Source organism: Astyanax mexicanus, chromosome 11 (assembly GCF_023375975.1).
Source record: "Astyanax mexicanus isolate ESR-SI-001 chromosome 11, AstMex3_surface, whole genome shotgun sequence".
Lineage (NCBI taxonomy): Eukaryota > Metazoa > Chordata > Actinopteri > Characiformes > Acestrorhamphidae > Astyanax > Astyanax mexicanus.
Genome location: NC_064418.1, coordinates 51,101,548 through 51,123,974, shown reverse-complemented (window position 1 = coordinate 51,123,974; position 22,427 = coordinate 51,101,548). Strand labels below are relative to the sequence as shown.

The 22,427-nt window shown below is 40.2% G+C and overlaps 1 protein-coding gene across 1 annotated transcript in view; it reads right to left on the bottom strand.

The window, feature by feature from the left end:
- The window catches only part of ttn.2 (titin, tandem duplicate 2), a 285,809-nt gene that overhangs the window by 210,851 nt on the left and 52,531 nt on the right, over window positions 1–22,427 (bottom strand). Inside the window, exons 42-57 of the mRNA XM_049484655.1 lie at window positions 10,526–14,332; window positions 9,162–9,440; window positions 8,460–9,023; window positions 7,925–8,206; window positions 7,495–7,773; window positions 7,093–7,374; window positions 6,709–6,987; window positions 6,312–6,599; window positions 5,916–6,194; window positions 5,540–5,821; window positions 4,506–4,784; window positions 3,113–3,391; window positions 2,048–2,326; window positions 1,669–1,956; window positions 609–887; window positions 213–494 (exon numbers count right to left, since the gene is read on the bottom strand). Coding sequence (XP_049340612.1) covers window positions 213–494; window positions 609–887; window positions 1,669–1,956; window positions 2,048–2,326; window positions 3,113–3,391; window positions 4,506–4,784; window positions 5,540–5,821; window positions 5,916–6,194; window positions 6,312–6,599; window positions 6,709–6,987; window positions 7,093–7,374; window positions 7,495–7,773; window positions 7,925–8,206; window positions 8,460–9,023; window positions 9,162–9,440; window positions 10,526–14,332 — 8,307 coding nt within the window. The remainder of the gene's footprint in view (window positions 1–212; window positions 495–608; window positions 888–1,668; window positions 1,957–2,047; window positions 2,327–3,112; window positions 3,392–4,505; window positions 4,785–5,539; window positions 5,822–5,915; window positions 6,195–6,311; window positions 6,600–6,708; window positions 6,988–7,092; window positions 7,375–7,494; window positions 7,774–7,924; window positions 8,207–8,459; window positions 9,024–9,161; window positions 9,441–10,525; window positions 14,333–22,427) is intronic.

Here is a 22,427-nt window from a genome sequence, read left to right as displayed (position 1 = left end):
CAACTAAACAAGAGTTTAGCTTTTAGTGTTTCCGTAATTACTTTTAATGTTTCTGTTTTACTGAGCCAAAAAAAACAAACAAGAAAACACTTACTGCCCAAAGAAACAGCTTTTATCTTGTCGTTTTTACAGGTGCCTAAGACTTTTGCACAGTACTGTATGTTTTTGTCTGAATTATTAAATTATGTGTCAATTTTAAACTAAAAACTAACCTTTGACTTTCATTTCCATACTACAGCTCTCGCTGCCCGCCTCGTTTCGGGCCTCGCAGTAATAAACTCCGCTGTCTTTGGTTTCGGCGCCGGTTATCTCGAGCCGGGCCAGCGAATCAGAGAAGCTCATTTTGTGCTTGGAGCTCTGACTGATTTCGTTTCCGTCTCTGAACCAGTAAATATCTATCTCAGGGGTTCCTACAACCTGGCACTCGAAAAACACAGCCTCCCCGGGCCTCACCACCGAAACCCTGTCCGGCTTTCGGGTGAACTTTGGGGGTTCTGTGTAAGAGGAAAGTAAAAATTACGATTATTTGAGGTTTTAAAATATAATTGTACCTGAGAATGAGATTATTAATGTCAGTATGAATGGAAATTAAAGATTTATATAAAAACCTTTAACAAACAGTGAAGCCTGGCAGGAATCAGAGCCGACATCGTTGGAGATTTCGCAGATGTAATCTCCCGAGTCTGAGGGTTTGGTGAAAAAGAGCTCGAGAGAAGTTGAAGAATCGTCTTTATGAACAGAGCAGTCCACTCCTGATAAAACTTCTTTCTTATCTTTAAACCATTTGATGGTGAGCGGAGGAGTTCCAGAAATAAGAACATTGAATTTCACTCGAGTTCCAGGAATCACATCCTGTGACTCAGGTCTCTCTATAATAGTGGGGGGTTCTGATTGTGGAAAGGGAAAAAAAACGATAGTAAATTTACTTCAATTTTATTCTAGTTCAGTTAAAACTGCACATGTATATATGTACAGCTCTGTAAAAAATGAAGAGAGTACTTCAGTTTCTGAATCAGTTTCTCTGATTTTGCTATTTATAGGTTTATGTTTGAGTAAAATGAACATTGTTGTTTTATTCTATAAACTACAGACAACATTTCTCCCAAATTACAAATAAAAATATTCTCATTTAGAGCATTTATTTACAGAAAATGAGAAATGGCTGAAATATTTGGTGGTATACCCCTCGTTTTCAATCAGAGTTTTAATGAATCTTGGCATCATGTTCTCCTCCACCAGTCTTACACACTGCTTTTGGATAACGTTATGCTGCTTTACTCCTGGTGTAAAAATTCAAGCAGTTCAGTTTGGTGGTTTGTGATCATCCATCTTCCTCTTGATTATATTCCAGAGGTTTTTAATTTGGTAAAATCAAAGAAACGCATCATTTTTAAGTGATGTCTTATTTTTTTTTCAGAGCTGTATATATGTAGCATAAAAAGCTGTCTATGATATAGCTTACGGTTTTTAAAACACAGCTATGGTTTCCTTTATGCTAAAATTTGACCATCAAAGGAAGATGCTATCTAAAACAGCTTCTAAATCTTATGCCCAAGCCTTTTTTAGATTATACAATCTAGTGTTAATCTGTGCATCTGTGCAAATTTAAGAATAATTTAAGATAATGCTTCACGTTAATTTTGATGGGAACGAATGATTAATGCAGACCTTTGACTTTTAGGACTCCGGAGCACTGGTCAGTTCCTGCTTTGTTGGTAGCGATGCAGGTGTAGCTGCCGCTGTCAGAACTGTCGAGGCGAGTGATTTCCAAAGACGCTGCGTTTTCATAGAAAATGCACTTGTGTTTCTCATCGGCCTCGATCTCCTTATTCTCCTTAAACCAGGTGATCGATATCGGCAGGGATCCAGAGACCAGACAGTCTAGCTGTGCAAATGATCCTTTAATACTTTCCATTTCCTTCAGTTTCCGTGTGAACGAAGGCTTAATTATTTGATCTGTCGCAACAAAAAGATGCAGGTGAGCGCCTTTAATGTCAAAAACATTAGGTAAACTTGCTGAACTTGCTAATCTAGCTTAACTACTGACCTAGTACAGTCACATAAGCATCACAGGTGCCGCTTCCAACATCGTTGGAAACCTCAAATACGTATTCCCCTTCATCGCTTCTCTCGGCGGTCAGGATCTTTAGCGTAGAGCTCTTATCTGTGCTTTGCACTTTGTATTTTCTCCCTGACGTGAGCTCTTTTCCATCCCTCAGCCATCTTGCTTTTAAGGGTTTGGTGCCTGAGAACCTGCACTCCAGAGTAGCAGGATCTCCGACAGTGACGCTAATAGGTTTAGACGGCTCTGTGATATTTGCTGGCTCTGAAAAGGACGAGAAACTTGGGTTGACTTGGGTTCAATTCTATTTTACCCCCTTGGCCCTACCACTTACCCCCTTCCCCTTGTTTTTAAGTGTAATCCTTCCCCTAAGAACACAGTAATACCTAAGAATTGGGAATAAGGGGCGCTAAGGTTCAGTAACCTAACTGCTGCTGCTTAACTAGTTAACTTTAGGGTTTATTTTATTGTATGTCTTCAGAAAGAGGGGAGATGATGCAAAAAATAATTATTATTGTCTATTACTTAATTCGTAACTCTGTGATGTGAAGCTGAAATTAGCTTTGATTAGCTTTTATTTTATTTTATTTTTAGCATTCCGCCTTAAAGACTGCAGCTCCTGCCGTTTGTTGCACCATTTAAGGTGTAATGGGAAAGTTAGCTAGTTAGCTAGCTAGCTACTGAGACTACTAGCGAACTTTTTTTTATGCTTGTTATGAAGAATTTGGCCATAAAACATTAAAACTACACATTAAACTATGGTAATATAAAAGTGTGAATCCTCACTTTTAAAAAAGAAAATATTTAAGTTTGTGGGTTTTTTCTTCCCAGTGATTCTCATCATACCCCTTGGTTTAAAGTGTGCTAAATAAAAAAAAATCTCTATATGAAGGGCCTAACAAGAATCGGGACACCCTTAGAGGTAAGGGGTAGGGCCAAGTGGTAAAAATGGGATTGGGCCTTGCTCTTAAAGCCAAATTATGAAATGACATAAAATCAAATTATTAATTTGCTGCAAACGAAAAACTAAAAAAGATACAAATCACAAACCTTTCACCACCAAAGCTGCTGTACACTTCTGACTTCCAGCTTCATTCTGAGCCGTGCAAGTGTACTTTCCTCCATGTTTCAACTCAATACCAGACATGTGCAGCACTGCTGTTCTGTTTTCAAAGGAGATCTGAACGTGTTCAGAGTCTCGAACCTCATGCTCCTCTTTCAGCCACGAGACGGTCATCGGCAGTGAGCCTTTCAACAAACACTGCATAGTAATCTCACTGCCAACGAGGGCACTCATATTATCTAGCTTTTGCACGAACGATGGAGGTTCTATTAAAAGAAAACCAAAGAAAGTGAGCATACCGATATGTATGTAGATGACATATGAAAATGTCTAAAATTGTGTGCACAACACAAGCGATAAAACTGATTTCCTTCGCCCGTACAACAGCCAAGGATTCGCCGACCGAGGTGTTCACCAGATCGTAGGCAAGCTGTACTCTCGACTGAACTGTGTCACCAAGCAAACCAGTATGTATACAATATATAAGGCTTTATTTATTCAATTTAGGGCTTGATGTATTTGATAACAGGCTTTATTTATTCTCTAGAGGTTCACAATCTGGTCAAAAGCTTTTAAAAGCAGCATTCACTCTTTATTCTGAGAGGATAAAGGTAAAATTAAATTACGTAAATGAAAGATAATAGTATTAATGCGCTTTAGATATGAAAGAAATTGTGCTGATTGTTTGTATGATTTACTTGTAATGAACTACGCCGTAAAGTAAAGGGTCCTTTAGTAGGATTCAAAGTCCTGCAAAGGTACAGTTTCGAAGGAATGTGCAAACTGTTTTGTGATTGGTAGTCTGTTTGTTTGCATAAAGTTGAAAAGTAGAGTAGAGTATATAAACAATATAAGGCTTTAATTATTCGATATTGAGCTTCATGTATTTGATAACAGGCTTTATTTTTATCTCTAGAGGTCCACAATCCGGTCAAAAGCTTTTAAAAGCAGCATTTGCTCTTCATTCTGAGGGGATAAAGGCCCATAAAAATAAGATTAAAATACAGAAATCAGCAATAATAGTATTACTAAACTTTTGCAAAGAAATTGTGGCAATGAAATTATGCTGATTGTTAAACTTTGTCCTGAAATAAAAGGGACTAAACCTTCAGTCTTCGGTTTCGAGGGAATGTGCAAACTTGCTTTCTAATTGGTAGTTTGTTCATTGGCATAAAGTTGAAAAGTAGAGAATCGTCACTTGATTTGGCCACTTCGTGTTTCTTATGGTTGCATTGGCAAAAAACTTCTCATTGGCAAAAAAAATTGCGTCGAAAACGAATGAATTCCAGCAGTTGTGTCGATTTTGTCGCTTGCGGTGTGCACACTGATTAATAACTGATCAATCCTTACTACAGATCTCCTCTTATTCATCATACCAACCTTTCAAAATAATCTCCCAATCACATGACGTCTGTCCTACATCATTTACCACGGTGCACTGATATTTTCCAGCATCTCCGTGTTCAAATTTCAGAATCTGGATGGACACATTTCCATTGTTCATGGCAATAATGTGCCGGCGGTCGTTTCTAATCTGCTTTGAGTCTTTAAAACAGGAGACCTCGAACGGAGCCGAGCCTGAGACCGATCCCTCCAACATCAAATCACAACCTTTCACCACTTCTCTGGACTCAAACAATTTCACAAAAACAGGAGGTTCTGAAGGGAGTAAAAGAGTAAATTTTTTAAATTAATTCATCAAGGTAACTGACTAGCTGCTGAACAAATAATCCAGGGGTTCTTAACCATGGGGTCAAGGCACGAGTACATTTGTACATTTTGCAGAGAATAATGCTGTGTTTATACTTTCCATGATTCTCTGTGCTCAAATATTGTCAAATAATAAGAAAAAATTTCCATTTTAGTAATGCACTGATTGACCGAAATGGTGATTGAGCTTTGGAACAGGACCGTATCTATGTATTTATGTGTGACGTAATTTTGGTTGCATGGACAGTTGCACAAGAATGGCAATCAAGAAAATAAAGACTTTTTAAGACATGCTAGCGGCAGAAACTAGAAATATGTGCAGGATGTTGTGGGATTATGCATCTATACATTTAGTGCAATCGAAATTTCAAATTTGCCATTCTACTTAATTCTGGTGCACTCATGCATGGCATGGATCTGCACATCCTTGTTTGGTTAAAAATGGCGTTTATTTATGCAGAATAACTGGAAAAGGGAATGCAAAGAATAATGCAGTCTTAAAAAGTGTGCAGAGACATCCAATTCTAGAGACTTTGAGAAGAGTTTTTGGGTTATATTAAACCACATGTGGAGCATCTTTGTCCTTAACGAAGAGTGCCATGAAATATCCTGAACCTTAAAAAGGCATAACACATTGGAAAAGGTTAAAAAGTTAAGAACCCCTGACTTTAATGCATTTAAAAGACAACTACTCCTCTACACACCTTTAACCGTCACCAAACAACTGCACCGATCAGTGCCGGCATCGCTGGATGCAATGCAAATATAATCTCCACTATCTTCAAGACTGCAATTCGCCATCTGCAGTGTAGCAACAGAGTCAGCGAAGCTGATCTGATAGTGAGCACTTTGGCTGATTTCTGTCTCGTTTCTATACCACTTAGTCGTGATCTCAGGACTTCCTGTTACTTTACACTCCAGAACCACAGTACTTCCATTCACTGCTAGTTTATCTGAGTCCAGTTTCATCACAAACTTTGGAGGCTCTATAAAATAAAGAGAATAGTTGGGTATATGGGTTAAGAAACATTATGTAGAGTAGCGCTGTTTCAAGAATTCAAAGAAAACAAGAAACGGCACCTTTGACGAACACCACAGCGGTGCACGAAACCTTGCCGGCATCGTTCGCCACTTGGCAGGTATATTTGGCAGAATGAGATGGTTTCACAGTGTGTAACTCCAGAGTACTGGATGAAGCCTCTTTCTTGATGAAGCAATTGCCTCCGGTTAGTATCTCCTTCTCTTCTCTGAACCATTTTATAGCAAACGGCGCTGTTCCAGTGAAGGCAGCTTTCAGAACAACAGTGGACCCTGGTATCACCTCTTGAGATTCAGGTTTCAGCGTAAAGACTGGAGGCTCTATAAGTTTGGGAGGTATAGTTTGGGAGGGAGGCATATCGTTATCATTTACAAAATCTAAACTCTTAAAGAGCTCTGAAAATGAGAAATAAGATTAAATATGTCGCCAATTCTAACCTTTAACAGATACCGTTCCACTAGTCTCGCTGTGACCTGCTGCATTAGTTGCACGGCAGGTGAAAACGCCAGCGTCACTCGTCTCTAAATGTGAGATTTTCAGCGTTGCAGTGCTTTCTCTAAATTCAATCTGGTACTTTTCTCCAGGTGTGATCTCCTTTCCTTCTTTGAACCAAGAGACTGTCATTGGCTGGGAGCCTGACACCTTGCAATCCATCTGAACACTGGCGCCAACATTGCTATCGACCTTTTTGAGACTTTTAGTGAAAGTTGGTGGTATGATCTTGTCTGCTCAGGAGAATAAGAATGAATAGAACATGAATATAATCCAAAATAACCATAATATAATCAAGTACAGTTTTTGATAAAGTGATAAAGTAAAAAAAAAAAGACTAACCAAGAACTGTGACAGAGCAAGAGCAGCGGTCTTTTCCAACCTTATTAGACACCTCAACTGTGTATTCACTGCTATCTCCTCTCTCCGCGGAGAGGATTTTCAAACATGCCACATTTTCTTTAAAGGAGATTTTGTATTTTCGGCTCGTTGTCATTTCCTTGCCGTCTCTGAGCCACTTTACTTTAAGATCTGGACTTCCAGAGACCGTGCATTCCAGAGTTGCAGAGTCTCCAGCAGTAACACTGATGGATGGTGCTTTATCAACAATCTTAGCTGGTTCTGGGATTTTAAAAAGTAAGATTATAGTTAAAGTTATTGCTAGTTATTGTATAGTCACAGATTTCACCAAGTTTTAATGCTTAAGACATTTTGCTCAATTCTAACCTTGAACTGATAAGGTGGCGTCACATTTTTGCTGACCAGCCTCATTTTCAGCTTGGCACGTGTACTTCCCACCGTGAGGTATGGCCACGTTTGCGATCGCCAAAACGGCGACGTTATTTTCGAAGGACGTGGTAACGTTAGGATCATCATCTCTGAGAATTTCAGAATCCTTGAGCCATTTAACAACAATAGGTGCTGAACCTTTAAGAGAACCCTGCAGTTTCACAGCACTGCCCAAAACTGCAGTGGTGTTTTCAACCTTCTTAACAAAAGATGGTGGATCTGAAGAACGAAAGAAGATGTTTAGGAAGAGTTGCAGAATTGTACCTATGTATAAAATGTGTAGAAGACAAAGAAGTAAAGTTAAGTTAAATTAAAGCAAGTTAAAGCAAATTTACCAACCTTTTAGCTTGGCTACTGATTTTGTAGTTATTTTACCAACGTCATTTGAAACACAGCACTGGTAATCCCCAATATCTGCGCTATCAAATGACTGTATTTCCAAATACGAAACGGCATCCTTCGAAACAAGTTTGTGCTTTTTATCTGCAGTAACTGGCTTCTTATTCTTGAGCCAAGTCACTTCAAATGGGGCAGTGCCTGTAACTTCGCACTGGAACATGGCTGTACGTCCCTTCACTACCTCCACTAACTCCAGCTCCTTTTTGAAAGAAGGGGGTTCTATGGTAAAAGTAAGAGTACAGCACATTGTAAAACATTGAAACTGTAATACATAAAGAAACTAACAACCAAAACTCAAACAGATCAAAACAGATTATGACTATGATTATCATCAGTTGAAGAAGATGTTTTTTTAGTGTTCGTCACAAACCTTTAACCGTCAAGTGTGTGCTGCAGCTTTCACAGCCAGCCTCGTTCATCACTTCACAAGTGTAATTTCCACTGTCCGACTCCACCACGGACGAGATCTCGAGAGATGCTTGACCGTCTTTGAATGCAATTTTGTGTCTCTCAGTGGAGCTAATCTGTTTGTCGTTTAAAAACCAAGTGACGTGCAGTACAGGCGACCCTTTAACGGTGCACAGCAAGCGTGCAGAAATGCCCTGTTTCCACAAGAGCTTGGGCTCAAGTCGCTTCACAAATGCTGGAGGTTCTGAATGGTTCAATTCAGAGTAAGTCTGAATAAGGTTTTGCATTGCAAGAGAGCTCACAGAAATCAAAAACAGAAGATTTGGAAGCACAAGAAGGACAAAAAGAGACATAAAAACTCGCCACAAAGATGGCACAGTCAAAGCAAAGCTGAAAACTTAATTCATAATAAAGATTTATAAAGATTTTGTAAAGATTTGTGCAGAAATGCTGCACTGTAAACACTGTAAACTCATTGTAAATCCTGTATATCTTACCTTGCACGTTTACGACAGAAGAGTGCATGCTGCTTCCTGCATCGTTGGCAGCAGTACAGGCATAAGTGCCAGTATCTTTAATCTTGGCCTTTGGGATTTCAAGGCAGGCCACTTTCTCCTCAAAAGAAATCTTGCTATCCATCGTATTGTGAAGTTTCTTTCCGTCCCTCGTCCAGGTGACGGTCACTCCTGTATCCTCGTTCACTTGGCACTCAAGCCTCAGTGGGTTACCCACTGCCAAAGACGTCGACTCGAAGGTTTTTACAAAGCTGGGTTTGTCTATGACTCTGATTTCATTGGAGCAGGTAGCCGTGCCCACACTGTTCGAAGCCTTACAAAGGTACGTTCCCTGATCGCTCTGCTGGAGCTGAGAGATCTCAAGATAATGTTTGTTCTTTTCAGATGAAACTTTATAGTGTTGATCAGGGGAAATGGCGATGTTGTCTTTGTGCCAGACAACGTTCATCGGCATGGAACCAGTTATAACATATTGCAATTTGGCTTGTTTGCCCACGAACAAAGTCATGGGATCAGGCTTTGATACAAACTCTGGAGGGAAAACCTCTATAGAAACATAGAAAAAGTAGAGTAGAATAGAATTAGATAGAAATTAGATAGGAAAGGAAAGAAAGGGGCACGGTATATGCATGTAGTATATACGCAGCACACAAAGAGAGGTAAAGTAAAGCATGCATCTCTTACCTGTCACATTCAGGTTAGCAGAGCAACTGTCGCTTCCATGCTGGTTGGATGCTTTGCAGGTGTATTCTCCACTATCAGCCTTTCCTGGGCTCAGGAGCTCCAGAGATGATGTGGTGTAGCGGCTGATAATCCTGTACTTGTCGCTCTGTCTGATCTCAGAGCCAGACTTGAACCATTTGAAGTTCACGTTTGGTGCATCTTCAATCTCACATTCAAACTTGGCAGGAGTTCCGACGTTCGTCTCCAGAGCGTGAATTTTGTGCCTGAAAACGGGGGGTACTAAATTGTGCACAGGGAGAAAGAGACAAAAGAAAATCAATTAGGTGAAGAACTTAAATGCAGTATATTGTAAAATGCAAAATATATACCAATCAACCATAACGTTATGACATTGCGATCTTGTTTCTACAAACATTATCCACTTTTTTTCAGCTATATTGATTATAGAGGCCTCATGTATTGCTATGCATCATATTATGAAGTTTCTTGCCATCCCTTATTAAGGTGACGGTCACGCCTGTACTTTTGCCAGCTTAGAACTTAAGCCTTAGTGGGTTATCCACTACCAAAGACGTCTACTTAAATGGGTTTACAAATCTAGGTTTGTCTATAACTGTCTATAACTGAGCAATTTGTAGTTCTGTAGTCAGACTGTAGTAGCTTACTTTATATATCTAAATAGCAGTGCAATAGCAATAGTGCTAGTGCATATAGCAATAGCAATTGAAGAACTACAAGGTGCAACTATATATATATATACATGAGCTCAAAAAATGGAAAATCTATGTAGAAACAAGGGGGATGTCAATGTCATATCAATGTTATGTTGATTGGTATAATATGCTCAAACAACATTATTCAAAAGCGTGGCATTGCTAATGAGATGTGAACATCAGTCCAGAGGGTGACTGTGGAAGGAAAATCATGGGAATGTAATGATAAAACAACTGATCAATGAAGACTAAACCAAGACTTTATGTCCTAAATGCAGGCATGCAAAAAGAAGTGCTCAGTGAATGGTGAACCAGGGATGGAGGTACATTTCAAAGGTGGGTGCCCTGGGTGAACAAGTTTCAGTTCCAAGAACTGAAACGAAAGAAGGGTCGGAAAAAAAACCTTGAGATGTGATGGTGAAGGTGATGAAGAAAGGGGTGGCTTTGAAAGAAAGAAGAGAATCCAACAGTTAAGAGCTGATGAAAACTACAAAGTGAAATCATGCGAACAAGCTGGTGGTGAATGACTGTAAAGGCTGGTGAAAGACTAGAAAAAAAGCTGTGAAGAGTGGATATAGTCCATAAGACCATATCCGTGGTAAGTTAGTCATGGGTGATTTAAATATGGTAAAATAATCCCTGTAATCCAACCTCTTAAGAGCACTGTGAGCCTCGATGATGTCGAAGTCTTTCCAGCTTCGCTCACAGCCTCACATGTGTATTCCCCTTCGTGTTTTGTCTTGATAAGCTTGTCGATTACTAATGTGTACGTGTCTTTGTCTTTTAAACACTTGAACTCTTTGCCAGGGATAATTGGTTTTCCATTAAAAAGCCAGTTTACTTTGGAAACATGCCTTATCGTCACTGAAAAAGTTGCTTTAGAGTGTTCATCAATGGTAATATCCTCCAAAGAGCTTTCAAACACTGGCTGGTATTCCCTAACCTTTTCTTTCTCTAATTCAATAGTTTCCTCTTTCAGATATTCCTGAAATTCCTCTCTCTGAATGAGAACATCGATAGACTCTTCAGTTGGAACCGGACCAAAAGGCATATCTTTTGTAATATCTTCTGAACCTGCATCTCTGACGTGGGTTTCTACAGTTACTGATCTCATTTCCTGTCTTTCAGACTGAATAGACTGCCTTAATTCCATTTTTGACTCGGTGCTTATCTTCATCGTTTGACTTTTAGACTCCTGCAAAACTTGTTTCTCAGAGGTAACAGACAGAACAGAAGCTGTAGCTTCAGTTTTTAGAGCAGCTGATTGAGTTTTAGGTGGCAAAAAGACTTCAGTGTTTTCCGATAACTGTACCGTCTCTACCGTTGATGAGAACTTTTCTTTAGAAGCAGCCTTGCTAACCTGCAGTCTCTGAGGCCGGTCGATTTGCATTGTTCCACGTTGTTCCGACGTAAGAACCTGCTGTTCACGATAGATGATGGAATAGAAAGCTGCCTGAAGTTCACTTTTAAGATCTGCGTTCTGAGGGTACTCGCCCTCAAAGGCGATGGTGATCTCTATGGGTGTGCCGGCAGTTGTGATGAGATACGTGAATGTACTAGACTTGGGTTCTTTCTTCACTTTTACCGTCTGTACTTCAACAACATCTAAACTCTGGACAACATCAGCCAAAATCAACGGTTGATCTCGAGCAACAGCAGACGCAAGCGTGTTCTTCAACTGGTGCCTTATGTCTAGGCTGTATGATTTTGGTGCTTGAATTATGAATGTAAGTTCTTTGGGAAGAGCCTGACTGTCTCTGGACTCTGACACTTGTAGAGCGCCCATCTGCTGCTCAGTAACCACTGCTGTGGTGGTTTCTAAATGTGTAACATCCTGCGATAGTTCGCCTCTAAGTACATGTTTCTCCTCCATCAATATCGACTGTCTAACAGATTGTCCTTCTTGAATCTGAACCGCAAAGTCTTGCTCGGCAGCCTCAAGAGCAATACTGCTTTCGGTGGACACCGCTTTTTCCTCGACGTGAATCGATTCTGATGGTATTTTAGGTTCGACTTCAGTCAAGCATGTATATTTTTCGACAGCGCCCAAGTTCTCTACATGTCCATCCTCTATATCCTTACTATCGGACACTGAAGAGGCATGCATAATATTCCAATGATCCTCCTTCTGCACTAGTGCACGTTGTTGCTTGATATCACTGGAAAAGGGAGTCTCTTTTGGTAACTGCACTGATTCTGTGATGACTTGCAAAACGCTTTGAGGTTTCGGTTCTTTTCTGATTTCAGACTGGACTCCTGTTACCGACGCATCGAGAGCACTGGAATAGTCTGCCGTCAGTTCTCGTTTCTCTTCGGTGCTAACTGCATGTCTACGAACTTTTTCCTGTTTCTGCACTGCCATCTGCTGGTCTGGCTGTTCTACTGACAGTATGCCCTCTTTAGATAGTATATTTTCTGGCTGAACTGCCTGTAGATGCAGGGGTGTTGGGCTCTCTTTACGAGGTTCTATGGAAATTGAAGGCTCTTGGCTGGAGAACTGACTTGACTCCTCCCACGTAATAGGTCGTGGTTCATCTGTTGAAACCGTGTGCATAAGAGTAGGAGATTTTCTACCTGTCGCCTGCTCTGGGCTTGGTTTCTCCATACTGAACTGATCCTCGGACGGAAGAATGGCTTGATCGGAAAATATCTGTAAATGAAGAACCTGTTCCTCTTCCCTCTGTGATTGAACAGAAACGGCACTGTCTAAACCTGGGATCACGTCTGTTTTATCAGCTTGTAATTCGTTCTTTTCCTCAGCAACGAGAGCAGACCTTAATATATTATCTTTTGCAAGAGAAGCCGTTTCTTCATCAGGTCTGTCTATAACGATTTTTTCCTCTTTTGAAAGTGTTTTCTTGGTCTCGCTGAGTGAAAGGGTGACAGGTTTGGGGGATTCCTTTGTAACGGATGTCTGAACCGCTGAATCTAACATTGATAATTCTGTGGTATGGCCCTCGGTTATTTGCTGTTTTTCTGTAGAAACTGCAGTATAGAGTATTTTAATACCTTCCTTAACCTGGTAGCTTTTTTCTGCTTCTGTCTGTGGGATAATTTGTGATTGCTCTTTAACAATTGGGAGCCTTGTTTCTACCTGGTGACTTGAGATTGGGTATTTCGGCTCAGGAGTTGGTTTAACTTGCTCGTTGTTGGCGCTGACTAGCGGCTCTACTTTTACAATAGTTAGAGGAGTTACGCTCTCCGTTGTGGCGGACATGAACTTTGAAGGCTGCTCTGTCACAATTTCAAGCTCTGTAACCTCAGGACTTTTGATTCGATCGGAGTGCTGCTCTGTAAAGCCCTGGCTCTCTTGGACGGCAGAGGTCATTGCTGCCATGTGGACCTGTTTCAACGGTGTCGCCACAGCTTGTTGTGGTTGGACCGGACCAACCGTTACCCTCTCGTGTGTCTCGTGAGACTGCAGGACTGCAGCTTGGTGGGTTACCTTTTCTCGGTTTACAACTGCGGACGAAACGTCTAAGTCGCGTAGACTTTCTACGTGCTCACTTGCTACCGTCTGTCGCTCTTCGGTGCCAATCGTATAAATCATTTGGTGTCCTTCCTGTAGACTAACTCCAGCCTTCCCTGGAAGGCTTACGCTGTACAAGCGAGATTCGGTCACCTCCTCAGCGCTGGACACCTTGTACCCTTTTTGTTCCTGAACCAACTGCTTTTGGTGAGAAACCGAGAAACTTTTGCGAATTACGATCAACTCTGCGCTACAGGTTGCCTCGCCAAAAGGATTGGAAGCCCTGCAAGTGTAAAGACCACTATCTCTCTGCTGGGCGTCAATCATGATAAGAAAGCCGGTGCCATCGGGGTCAGTTACAACACAACAGTTAAGGCTTGGTTTAATTTCTTGATTACCCTTAAACCACTGGACCTGTGGATGGGGAGTCCCTATGACTTTGTATTGGAATTTAGCTTCACAGCCTTCGGCACACTGTACAGGTATGATCTGTGTTGTGAAATGTGGTGGTTCTCCAGGTATTTTAAACATTTCCTCGACCCATTTCTCGGCAGGTGGCACGTCGCTGACCTGTACCTTCAGTGTCGTTGTGCAAGTTGTCTGGCCGAATTTGTTGCTGGCGGTGCAAGAGTACTCTCCTTCGTATTCCTTCTTTACCTCAGTTATAATCAGACTGTACTCATCTCTTTCCTCCACAATCTTATATATAGATGACGTTTTAATGACTTTGCCATTGTGGAACCACTTTACGTTAGGCTTTGGAAAACCAGATATCGTAACGGTAAACCTGGCTGAATTTCCAATCGTTACTGCAGCAGGTGTAAGCTGCGTGACGAAAATAGGCCTTTCCTTTTTCTTTTCTAAAGAACTAGTAAATTTCTTTTCCTCTGGTTTGAGTTCAAGTGTTTTAGATTTCCCTGGTAACTGTAGGGAAGTGCTGTAGGTTTCTTCTTCTTGCTCCTGGGTCTTCAGGGTCAAGCTAGAAAATTCTGCATGAAAATAACGTTAAAGGTTAAAGATTCACTGTGGAAAAAAAAGATTCACAAATAAAATATTTAATGAAATGAATGTGAAAAAATTGTATTCAGTGAAAAAATAATAAATGTGTGTATAAATGAGAAAAAGAAGAAGATAGAACAACAGTGTTGCACAACATTTTTGTTGTAACTTTATTTTACTTTTTTCCCCCATATAATGTGCACAGAATTGCATTGAATAAACTGAAACAAATATTTTTCATTTACTCGTAAAATGTGATACTGTTACTACACTGTTACTAATGTCAAAATAAATCTCTTTTTTTATTAAAGGTTGATTCAAGAAAACAGAACAAACAGGTTCACATTTGTAAAATATATCCACAGTTTCTAATGTTACTACACTCAGAAAACAGAAATGTTTTATATTTACACCTAAAAGTTAAATAAACATCTGTATCTGTAACAATTAAAAGGTGAAATGAATAAAATTATGAATTTAGATCAATTAAAATAAATGTAACTGTTTAAATGATAATATAATAATATAATAATAACTTATCAGGTCAGTTTGTTTTGTTTTTATAATGTTTAAAAAATATTGTAACTTTTACCAAAATTAAGTAAACACTTTATTGTACACAGTTCCTTATTGTTATTGAGTGTAAGGACCGATTTAACCATAACTTTTTAGTGAATAATAATTCATCTGTACTGAATATACAGCATCTATATCAGTATGACTACAGATTTCACACTTTCAATATTTCCAAATCATAGAAAATGATTCATCATGGTAGAGATTAGAGCCTACAATATATTTTATGGACAACATTTTGATATTTAAATGTACAGTAAATTCCCAGCAGCAGTTTTCTAGGTGATGATGTTTTTATTTTATTATTGGTATATATAATTATTTAAATTTATGACTGCATGACTATATTTTTAAGTGTACAGTTAAATATTAAAAATACATTCAGAAAAGCTGTCAAAAGCTCTAATATCAACCAATAATGAATTTCACACTAGAGAGTATGCGTATTAACTAAAATGGCATGAGAAATAAATGCAGAAATAACTGTAATTCAGTGGTTAGATAATTGTAGTTTTTGAAGTTACACAGTAATAATACTACTGTAAAATAAAGCGTTGCACAAAAAATAGATTAATTTTACTGTCTTCATATTATATTATGATATCTTGTCTTGATTCACAGCTCCATGTATTTTGGTGGTTTGAGTTACATTTTAAAACACAGTATTGAAAAACTAGAAATTGGCCTGTTGTTTACTTAATTCCTTTCTTATTGTTATTTTTTGTTTTATGATCAGTTTGTGCCACTGTAAAACAAAGCTATTTATTGTTTGTTTTTTTAAATATCAAAATTAAAAAAAAAAAAAAAATTAACATTTTCTCATTTTTCAATAAATATTTTAAAATAAAAATATAAATTGACCAAACCTAGATGGAACTACAGTGTTAATTTAATTTCCAAAACCCTTTAAACATCTAAGACAATATAACAGTAAATTTACCTTCATTCTTTAAATCAATCTAAATTAATTCAGTGAAAGGGAACAACACAATGTACTTAAAACAGCTTTTCAGATTTTCCCTCTTTTGCTATCCAATAAATCTATAAATCTATCTAATACATGTTCATGCCAAAAAGAAAGCAAGAAAAATGTACACTTATTGAGCACCACACATGTACAACATTGAACGAATCAACATCTATTCACAACTAGAAATCTATAATAATAAATAAAACATCATAGAATCTGTGATTACAAGACAAAACACAGAATACACTACTACAGAAAAAGCTTAAAAGCATGTTGCATACGTTGTGCAGAGAACTATACACAGTAATGCAATAATTTACATTTACATTCATGGAAAATGATAATAAAATAAGATATATATCTATATCTCTATGAATTGCACTCTTTATAAAATAGCAGTCCTGTGTGGAAGCTAAAGAAGTTCACATTGTTAGAACATTGTTTAGAACCCTCTTGGTAAACCCTTGATTTTTTCTTGCGTTATTTATCTTTTTAGCTTAAAGTATTGTGAATTATTTGGCTTATTGCTTGGTAACAGTTTGCACAGGGATTAAGCCTAGTTATTTAGGTATAGACTATTTTTTTAATAGAAATGTCTTCATTTAAAATGCTGTGCAGTCCAAGACTAGGGTTTATCCCTTTTCCTTAGTTTTGCATATCTTGTGGTGCCCCACAGGGCTCTATTTTGAGGCATAAAAAACTACTGTTTTTTTACGAATTATGTAATTATTAAAGTAACAATCAATTAAATTCAAGTTTGGGCTTAAATGTAGGGTTTTTAAGTTAATTAGAAGACTTTTAGCAGGGACATTGTTTCAATGGAGCCTGATGTGTTTTGGATAACGCATTTAAATTCACCAGCATCACTTTGAACTACATTTGTGATAAGCAGATTAAAGTGTCCTGAAGCTTTTTCTTGGATGATGTATCTGGGGTTTGTAATTGGAGCACCGTCTTTAAACCATTCTGCTGTAGGATTGGGTTTTCCGCTCACTAAACACTGAAGAAGCACCGGCGTTCCTGCTGCCGCCGTGACATTCTGCAGCGGTATTATGCATTTTGGCGGAGTTTCAGTGACTTGGAAGTGAAAACTGCACGTATTTGTCGATTTGCCTTTGAATTCTATTTTATCTTCTTTCGAGGGCTCGGCAAAAACGTCAAAATTGATGCTAACGTATTTCTCTCCCTGCTCGCCCACCTCGTTATCAGTCACGGCTACAAGTCTTACAGCTTTTTGAGACTCGTCGGCTTCCTGTTGGAACTCGAACTCGAGCTCAATTTCCGACGTCTGTTCGCCGTCAAACGAGGAATTTCCAACGACCAAATCAAACTTCTGCGGCTGAATTTTGGCACTGCCTAGAGATACAGCGGTGAGTTCTCGTCCCCGAGCCTTTCCTGAATAGGCTTGTGGATTCAGAACCATTAGAGACGCTCTACAAAGCGTCTCACCTACGACATTAATTGCTCGGCAGGTGTAAATGCCACTGTCGTGAGTGTTGGTCTTCATGATTTTCAGGAAGTGGTTATCGCCATCAGAGCTGTGAAAGTATTTTTTCTTATCATGTGGGATCTTCATGTTACCTTTAAACCACGACACTACAGGTGACGGGATTCCCATCAGAGAGCATTCAAACACTACGCTTGTACTTTCAGGGGTCTCAATGTCGCATATAGGGTTGATGAACCGAGGAGGCATCTCTGTTACCTCAAACGCTATTTTCAAGTCTTCGCTTTCCTGCGTTATAAAATCGACAGCACCCTCCTCATACATGCTCGGTAGAACGTCAAGAGAAATGATCATACTTTTGTTGTCCGCTGTGTATTCTGGTATGGTGACAATCTTCACCTGCTTCTCAAACTCCTTCACCTCATTCTCATCCAGTTCGACTTCTAATAGAATCTCTTGAGGAGATGGAGATCTGGACGAATCCTCGTCTTCCTCGACGTCAAACTCGATTACGTGCTGATGGGTGACTGCAGGCGGTGCTGGTATCATCCTGGCTTCTTGAGATATTACGACAACCAATGCAACACTTTTTGCTTCACCAACATAATTCACCGCCTCGCAGATATACTCTCCTTGATCGGCTTTTGATAAGTTACGAATTTCCAGTGAAATGTTATCACCATCTCTTTCAATGGTAGTTCTGTTATCTGGAACAAGCTGAGTCTTGTTGCGGAACCATTTAACATCTGGGGAAGGCAGTCCGAAAACCTCAGCGTTGAAGCGCAGCGTATCACCTTCAAACACTCTCCTCTTCGTAAGAGGTTTCAGGAAGGCTGGTGGGATTCCTTGCACCTTCTCTTGAAGAGCCCCCAAGCCTAGCAAGCCACGTCCTTCTTGAAGAATCATGCTTTCATCAATACTAAAAGCAGGGGGAGTTGTTTCAATGCCTTCATCATCTGGTGATCTAAGGAACTTAGCAGGATATAATCCATCACTGGAGCTGCTTGGGGGTCTTTTGTGTTCAATAGGAGAAAAGGGGTATTTCGGGGGTGTCACCACACCAGGGGTCTCAGTAGACGTGTGGAAGGATTCTGGCGATTTAGGAAGTTGGGAAATTTCCGTAGATGAAGCAGGAGTGTAGAACCGCTCAACTTCGGCCAGTTCCTCACTAAAGGTGCTGCCAACTTCGATGGACATTTCGGATTCTGGAGACAAAGGTCTTCCCCAGTCAGACGGTGGATTATAATAGTCATAAACCGCACTAAAGGTTACCTCTTCCTCTTCAAGTTTTCTAACACCAGCAGTGGCACCTAGTTTAGCAAGTCTTTGCTGCTGTTGTTGTTGTTGCTGTTGTTGTGGACGTTCATGAGCAGTTAGTCTTGTTGCATCTTCACGTTTCGATTTTGATATTTTGTCTGAAACAGTTTGACTCGAAACACCACCTTCTGTGTCCTGCTCACCTAAATCGGTTATAATTGGTGCTTCTTGGTATTCCATTTCTGCTCCCTGAATGCTAATGGAGCTAGGTTTTGATGGTTTTGGTATAGATACACCAGGCTCATCTTCCTCAAGATGACTACCACCTGGTCTAACAAAGGCTCCCGTACTTCCCTTAATTACCACTTCCTCTGCTGCACTTTCTTTTGCTCTAGGACTACCAGGAGTCTGAGTTACGTTCCTTGACCTATCTGGCAATATAGCTTGAGGTCTGATTAAAGTAGGAGACTGCTGAACCTCAGTGACCTCTGAAAGCGAGACAAAATGATGCATGTTACTAGATGATGGCTCCAAAAATGACCTGTCCCTTACTGAATGTCCCACTTCTGCAATGGATTGTTCCACATCCTCTACAAAGACTGACTCAGAAACATCTGAGGTGACTCTTAATGGTGAAGCCTTGCCGATAACTAAAGGTTCAAACTCCTTTACGTCACTATCGCCAGGTTTAAACAAAGGCGTTAACTTGTCTCTTTCCTGCTTAGTATCAAGCGCAACTTCCGGAATATCCTCCACAGGATAAGACGAATCTACAGGTATACTTTCTGGCTCTATTGTGGAAGATTCTGGACTTTCAAATGCCTTTTTTAGTTTTGACACTTTAACCTCTGCACCTGAAGACTGCAAACCACAACCAGTTATAATAGGTACGTCGGACGTACCGGCTTGCTTTAGACGTGGGACTTTTGGTGCATCCCCTTGCTGTGAAGACTGTGTAGTTTCTTCCAATGACTGAGTGACCCTAAACTCCTCTTCGCCACTCTTTTTCAAAGTCAATTCCTTACATGAAGCAGAAGGCCCTGATAATATTTTAGCTCTAACGGTGGGAACTGTGCTGTCAGTTTTAAAGTTGCCAAGAGATCTTCCCTGCTCACTAATTTCTACTGTAGCGAGAGACGAAAATCCAGAGTCTAAAGCTGTGGAGTCAAAAGACACATCAGCTACACTTTCAACCTGTCCCATCTTGTTAGTGGCAGTGCATCGGTAAGTTCCTGCATCATAATAAGTAAAATCATGAATGTAAAGCCTGTAGATCTTATCATGTTCTTCAAATGTATATTTGTCTGTTTCTGGTTCAAGGCAAGTGTCATCACGTGACCATGCGGCACTAGGTGCCGGTTCACCAGATATCAGGCATTCCAAAACAGCAGTTTGTCCCTCTGAGCAGCTAATGTTCTCCAGCTCTCTAAAAACCTGAGGTCCTTCACCAGTATCTTCAAAAGCAAACGTGAATTTATGCTTCATAGTTTGAGATGAGGAGTTCTCATCTGTAGGAGCCACATCCGTCTTCTCAATGGGCTTGACTGTGTCTTTAGCTTCTTCGATTATATCCATCACTGGTGTTGGAGCCGTTATTCTGATTTCTACTGGAGATGAGTGAATGGAGGAATCGGAGGTGCGAGGAACATGAACGACTGCCTGCGGTACCTGCAAAGTGAATTTCTTGTCTAGACCAGGATCCAGGATTGACTCAAGTTCTTCTTCTAGGATTTGTTCTTCAACCAATGCTGATTCTTCTTCTGTCACTTTAACTTCTTGAGGTGTTTCAGGCAAGGTCTTGTTCTCATCGTCGATGACTTTAAGTGTGCAAGACGAACTGGCTTCTCCATGTTTGTTAGAAATATGGCAGGCAAATATGCCTTGATGATAACTTGTTGGATAGTAAATGGTCAGCGTTGAAGAGTTTGCTCTGATACGTACATCAAAGTCTGGATCTCTCATAATAGGCTGTCCATCTTTAAGCCAGGAAACGGATGGTTGTGGATCTCCATGAAACTGGCATTTTAGTTCGGTCATTTCGCCCATCCGTACTTCCAAAGTTGGAACTAACGCTGTAACAAAGACTGGTGCACCAGATATCAGAGTGCTTTCGACTACCTTTTTTGGCAACATGGTGGAAGTTTCTTTTTCTGAGGGCTTTGTTACTGTGTCTTTTGCTTTTGAAACAGGAGGAGTTTGCTCTGTAACGCTCTCACAGGCTGTATACTTGCTTTCTGAGACTTTTTTAATGTCCTGAGCTGCACTAGGTCTGTCCATCACAGGTAAATCTTGGGCTTGGCGAGTTCTTGCAAACCGAGAATCTGCTGCAGGAGGGTGCTGAGCCTTTCTGCTCATTTCTTCTACACCAGCTTGAGTTTGTTCAGTTGAGGGTTGCAAATTCTCAGCCATTGTCCAGTTAGATTCCAACTCTACGTTCTCCTCTTGCTCTTGCTCAGACAGAATATCATGCTGCCATTTTTTAATGCGTGTTGCCAAAGCTTCCTCCTCGCTGACAAGATAGTCGCTTTCAGTCCGTAATTTTCCGTTGTCTTCACGAGAAAGACTCTCAAGTTGGATTTTTGAACTGCCCATTTCATAGCCTGGCATGGGAACATCGCTCAAGGCCATTTTCTGTTGTCTGTTGATTGATTCTGGCTCTTCATGTGTTGTAGTTTCTTTAGGGACCTCCACAGCGGGAGCAGCAGCCCACTCAGGCTCCAGGTGAACTGCATGAACTTGTTCACTCAAAACGTCCTGCTGCCACTTCATGATGCGCTGATTCAAGGCCTCCTCTTCGCTGATAAAGCGTTCACTTTCGTTTTCTAACTTGTTAATTCTTTCCCGTGACAAATGCAACTCTTTCTGAGACGCACGCTCACGTTCTCGCCTTTCTTTTGGAGATCTTGCAACCTTTGCAAGTGAGGATTCCCTCTCACTGATTCTTGACTCTAGGTGAGTATCATCTACAGATCCTTGATGCTGTTTCCATTTCCTTGGTGGGTGTGCTAAAGGCTCTTCCTCTCTCACCAAATGTTCAGTCTTATGTTTCAGTGATCTTTTGTCATGCAATAAAAATGGCTCTTCTTGTGTTTCAATGTCAGTTGGAGGCATTGCTTTGGCAAAAGATCTTGAAACCTTTGGTGGTGATGAAGCTTTCTCGATTACTGGTGAAGGCTCTTTTCTATATGTTTCAACTGCAGGACTGTACCCAACAACTGTGTGGCCCTGTTGTTGGGTTCTCAAATCTTCATGTTCTCCTGTTCTACTTAAATGCATACTCTCACTTGTAAACTCTTGCAATAACTGTGAACTTTCAAGTTGGGTTACTTGCCCACTATGAAGTTTTTCCATGGCTGATAATCCCGGGATCATAGTAGATGAAGAATCTGCTTGAGTTCTCGGCATTGCAAGATCTTTTCCATTTTGACTCTGTTGTTCCTTCTCTTCTACACTTACTAGGTCCCGAACGGATGGAACCTGCATCTCATGAGCTAACATTCTGGGACTAGTTGCTGCTGGTTGACGCATTTTCCCTTCAAGGACATCTTCACGGAAGTCCCTTGTTTCAGACCTGCCAGATGTAGTAGATGCTTTTGGCTGATCTAACTGCACATCTTCTTGCCATCTTCGGACACGCTGAGCCAAAAACTGATCTTCACTTTCTAAACTCTCGATTCCTCTGTTTGTTTTAAGAACGTCCTCCACGTATATTTCTCTCGATTGCAATTCTTGGATGTTTCTGTCATTGTCCTGTGGAACATCCCTACCGAGCAATAATTCTGTCTTTGTTCTTGAGGATGCTTTGAATTCGCTCGCACTGTGTACTGTTTTAACA